General features: G+C 36.0%; 1 protein-coding gene across 1 annotated transcript; it reads right to left on the bottom strand.

Annotated features, from left to right (window-relative positions):
- Positions 1-2625: 2625 nt before the first annotated feature.
- LOC147890056 (17.4 kDa class I heat shock protein-like) lies at positions 2626-3407 on the bottom strand. Its single transcript, XM_087391129.1, has 2 exons — positions 3227-3407; positions 2626-3077 (listed from the first exon to the last, which is right to left on the bottom strand). Exons 1-2 carry the CDS (start codon positions 3363-3365, stop codon positions 2812-2814), a joined length of 405 nt encoding a protein of 134 aa, XP_087247255.1. The 5' UTR covers positions 3366-3407; the 3' UTR covers positions 2626-2811.
- Positions 3408-5043: the final 1636 nt, after the last annotated feature.

The following is a 5043-nucleotide window of genomic DNA, read 5'->3' on the forward strand; positions in this document are numbered from 1 at the left end:
TAAATGGCCCTTGAGGGGTCCCCTCTAGGGAAAAGGGCCATATCGGCATGCATTATAAAGATTGTTTATGAGGTCCATTTTATACTTAATGGTGTATTTTAAACTTTATGTCAATTTTTTTTAGTTAAGGGTGTTTTTTAATATTAAGTGAGGTGTATATGTACACCACTTACACATAAAAGGATTTATGTACACTACCTTTCTAAGGGGTTTATGTACAATTTAGATTCTCCTAACCACCAATGATCATTGTCATGAAGTCCTGTGTATCATTGCCATTGACCAACATCAATTTTGTAGCATCATTTTACAAAGTGATGTCATAGGAGAAGCTAAAATTGTTATATATTGTGTTCTTAACTAGCTCTTTGTGATAATCTTCATTGAGGGGCTCAGTTCATATGTAACCCTATCATGCGAGTTCAACAGAAGGATATTTTTAATCTTTAAATTTTACAAAAATTAATTTACATAAGGTATTATTGCAAATAATTTTGAGAAAATTCTATAGATTTATATGGATAAAGGGTACATTTTATTAATGAAAAAAATATGGATAGGGGATTTTACAAATAGGCCTTGAATGCACATAATATGGAGGGTTTATACATAGTGACCCCCCCCCCTCGAACATTCTTCTTTATCTCTACATACAATGTCTTCACATGTTGCTACTTTGACTAGTCACTAAAGTCTAAAGTTGAAGCCATAGATAGGTCTATTGTTTTTTTGTAGTTTCTATCCCCCATCACGGTAGACTGTAGCTAGTTTTAGGTCTTTGATGGCTTGTAGTAGGATGCTAGATAGGATGAGTCTCTACAAGGTTGAGGTAGCTTCTACATTTGGTTACTAAATATCCCTTAGAGAATATAGTAGGAAATTGTAGCTCTCACATACTCTCTCTCTCTCTCTCTCTCTCTCTCTCTCTCTCTCTCCCAGTCTCGCACAACAATGCGCAAAATGAATGGAATAAATGAGATGAAGTTAATCTCTCGAAATTTGTCTATTTCAAACAATATTTTGTTTGAAAGATAGCTTAGAAAACCATAGCAACACTAATAGCAAGTATTTACTTGCTATTCATAGCTAATATTTGATTAATCATAACAAGTATTTAGTTATTTAAAGCAGTATTTGTTTTGAAATATAGCTTGGAAAATATTATTAGTATAGTAATCATCATTTTTGGACTTTACACAAGTCCAAAAATAATAGTGTTTTATATGCTCTCCTATTGTGCTATGAATTAGTTACAAGATCCCATTGTATTAGACATGAGAGCATATCTTTTGGTGTATAAAAAGGGTACACAATCCCTTTCATCTCTCTCTCTCTCTCTCTCTCTCTCTCTCTCTCTCTCTCTCTCTCTCTCTCTTTCTCTCTCTCTCTCTCTCTCCCTCTCCTTGATAGATCTAGTAATCCTCTCTCAATCTTCCTATATGATTTACATAAATATGATTCCTCCTTAGCATTCACCTACACATACATGGTTTATATTTGTAACACCACATAGGTGACATCTATTCATAGGTATCATTTAAAATCTAAGTATCAATAAATCCTTAAGTTTTTGAAATATCAATACAATGGAATAAACTATTGATACAATGGAATAAACTATCGTTACAAGAATTATAATTATCCCATTAATTTAATCCTTCATTATTTATTTGTGTGAGATCCAACATTTTTGTCATGTAGCTGATGCATGTGTGCTGGATGTTTGTAGTGATGCATGTGTGCTCCTACATGTGGCTGGATATATGGCTATGGCTATGTGAATGTGTGGCATTGTGTTATACACCACTTATGCAATGACAGTATGTGTGGCATGTGTGCACCATCCATGTGATTTTATGCATGTGTGGCATGAGGTGCACCATTTGATGGCATTTGTTGCATGTGTTCCTCATTCATCTTTGATTTATTGATTTTTTGTTACTTAAATACTAAAAGGTTGATTAATTATGGTGATTAATTCCAATGTTATTCTATGCTTGAAATACTTCATTATTATTGATTTTGTGAATTTAGGGAAAGAATAATTGATCAGGCAATGGCATTTGGCGAGCACTATTCATGTATTTTTGGTGTGTAGACACAACTCCACTGATATGGGGATAAATAAGGCTTACCGTAGAAGATCCCTTTATGTGGATCAAAAACCATCTGATAGCATATCTCCTTTATTGTCACCATGGATCATGCATGGGTGATAAAAAAAATGCATGGACATGATTCTACCCATGGAGATGGGAGCCGATGGTCATGATACTTTGCACAAGCCTTAAACTCGCCTATTTTGAGGCTCATGCAAAGTATTATGGCCATCGGGTCCCATTTGCATTGTCTTGAATGAACATTTCCATGTTTTTGCCCATGCATCCTCTATGATGCTACAAAAAAAGGCCTCAAAGGTCTTGGGAACACACACACACAAGGGAGTTGCTTAAGAGCATTCATGCTATCTTGCTTTGTAAACCATGTGGTAGGAAATTACAAAAACATGGAAAACACACACATACACACACAAAGAAAAAAGGGGGAGTGATCAAGAGCATTCATGCTATCTTGTTGTGTAAACCATGTGGTAGGATTTAATTACAAAATAATGGAAAATACATATTCTCGAGTGCTAATGGAGACCGTACTTGGAACGTTCTATCACTTGTAATATCACCTTACAAAAATATGGAAGATATATAATTGGGGAGTGCTAGTAGACCATATATTCAAAACCGATCTCACTTATTGGGACACAAGAAAATGGCTTATCCATAGATGGAAATGCATAGCATCTCATATTTTTGCCTATATCTTACTGATGGGCACTCTTACGACTGACGGTTTCTCCTTGAGTACAGAGATAGTCAGAACTCCATCCTCATCATAAGCGTTTATTTGCTTTGGAACAATGTCCGCCGGTAGCTGTATCTGGCGAAAGAAGGTCCCCCGAGGCCTCTCCAAAAGATGCCACTTACCCGTTGCCGTAGTCTCATCTTCAGCATTGTGCACGCCTACAATCTGTAGAATGCGTCCAGGCAGGAGCTGCACAACGACGTCATCGACTGTTAAACCTGCACCAAAACATCACCGCTGACACTATTAGTGATCGGCGATGCAAGAGTAGACGTAGAATATAAGATATGAGAACATCCTTCGATCATGCTGTCAAACTTCGGACACTGCAAGATGATCGTGATAATTACGTAGACATTGCTGCTACCTGGTACATTTATCTTGAAGATGTAGGAGCTTCTAGTTTGGATCGTGGTGATCTCGGCATCCGCAAACATAAGAGCAGGCCCCTCTCTCCTGTCATCTACGGTGATAAGGCGGCGTCGGCGTGCAGCAGCTGCAGCCATAGCTAATCTGTAGCGAAGGACGCGAAAAGGGTGGCTAATAGATGGAGATTGGGAGGAATAGGATGGGCAGATCTTAAAGACTCAAAAAGCTCGAAGTAAAGGAGAAGCATTGTGAGAACAGCAAACTAAAGATCATTTTTATTTCAGTTTACGCTAGGATGACCCATTCACTGTCCTTGATTTCCGTCCTCCTACGCCTTAGCGTATTTCCCAACAAGATTCCAAAGCATAAAGAGAAAAACACTTATTGAACCGCGTGCTTCGACATATCATACTATTAATTATATCGGAAGCTAGCTCCATCTATGGTTTTGGAAGATCTCGAGGTGAATTTTTCGTGTATTTGTGATCTAAAGCATGATTGTTCACATGGTCATTGAGAAAACCATTTACATTGGTAGAGGAGAGATTTAGCCAAGACTTGGAGATCCCTTGGTGTGACTATCCATAGGGCATTTTTACTTGCAAATGTTTGCTAGTAGATCGCTCTTTTCCCGATGGGCAATTGCAACTCTCTCTCTCTCTCTCTCTCTCTCTCTCTCACACACACACACACACACACACACACACACACACATCCTTGGGAAGGGAGTGCATACTATGCTCTCTTCTTTAAAGTTTTCAAACTAGGGTTACAAGAAAACTCTCATAGTTTCAAGAGCTCTTCAACAAAATTATTCTCTATACATATCAACAAAGTTATTCTCTATACATGTCACATATGGAATTTGAGCAGCCATCACCTAAATTTTTTAACCTATACTTGCTTAAATAACTAAAACAACTATGCAAGAATGTTTTTTAAGGGATATCAAATGGTAAAAGATGAGCTACTTATTTTTTTCATAATAATTGTGACACTCAACCAACAAAATTACAAAACCTATAAATGGAAAATTCAACATTTCCTTCGACTCATTATTCATGAATTTGATGGATAAGATCCAACTAGTAGACCAGTAGATCTCTCAAAACACGTTTTCATAAGTTTATCCTAAAATAATTTGATTGGCTACTACAATCATATAATTATACGATACTTGTCGATATAAAAGCCTCTTAGACCCCTCTTAGATCGATGGATATTAATGAATTGGAGTTGCCAATTTCCTTTTAAGAAACATTTCCATAAAATAAGACTATGGTAGCACATGAGCCAAAGAGATACATTCTAATCTTTTGGTGGAGCAAAAACACTATTCTACATACTTGGTTACATTGGTAGTTTCATGGTTGAGACATATGCATATAGGTTTTATACAGAATGGAAGCATCCTTGTGCATCTAAGAAAGTTATATTTATATTTTTTAGATGAACAATTCAAGAAATGAATGTGCACTAAAAAAGAGAGAACATTCATGCTATGTCACAATACAAAAAGGAATAAAGTTTTACTTTACTTTATGCCACAAAGGTAAAGAGATATGATTGTGGGCTGATGCAACCAACAACCCTATTTTTTGGAGCCTATGAGAATAAACTTTACATACATGATGTAATAGAGGCATATTGTTTGTATTTCCAAACAAGATATATGTAAAATAAATTCAAATATTGTCCAAAAATATTTTTGTAACAAAAGATACTATATTCTTGAAATTTTTATTTAGAATGCATCTCGAATGCATAGTTGTGATAATTATCATCATGATAGCAAAGCCAACATGAGATGACTAA

This window comes from Dipteris shenzhenensis, chromosome 19, assembly GCF_047967505.1.
Source record: "Dipteris shenzhenensis isolate YYH24624 ecotype China chromosome 19, Dip_SZ_1.0, whole genome shotgun sequence".
Lineage (NCBI taxonomy): Eukaryota > Viridiplantae > Streptophyta > Polypodiopsida > Gleicheniales > Dipteridaceae > Dipteris > Dipteris shenzhenensis.

Coding starts and splice junctions, on each gene's coding strand:
- LOC147890056 (XM_087391129.1), bottom strand. CDS start 3,365: ATGGCTGCAGCTGCTGCACGCCGACGCCGCCTTATCACCGTAGATGAC. Junction 3,078..3,226: donor CTTCAAGATAAATGTACCAG/GTAGCAGCAATG, acceptor GTTTTGGTGCAG/GTTTAACAGTCGATGACGTC.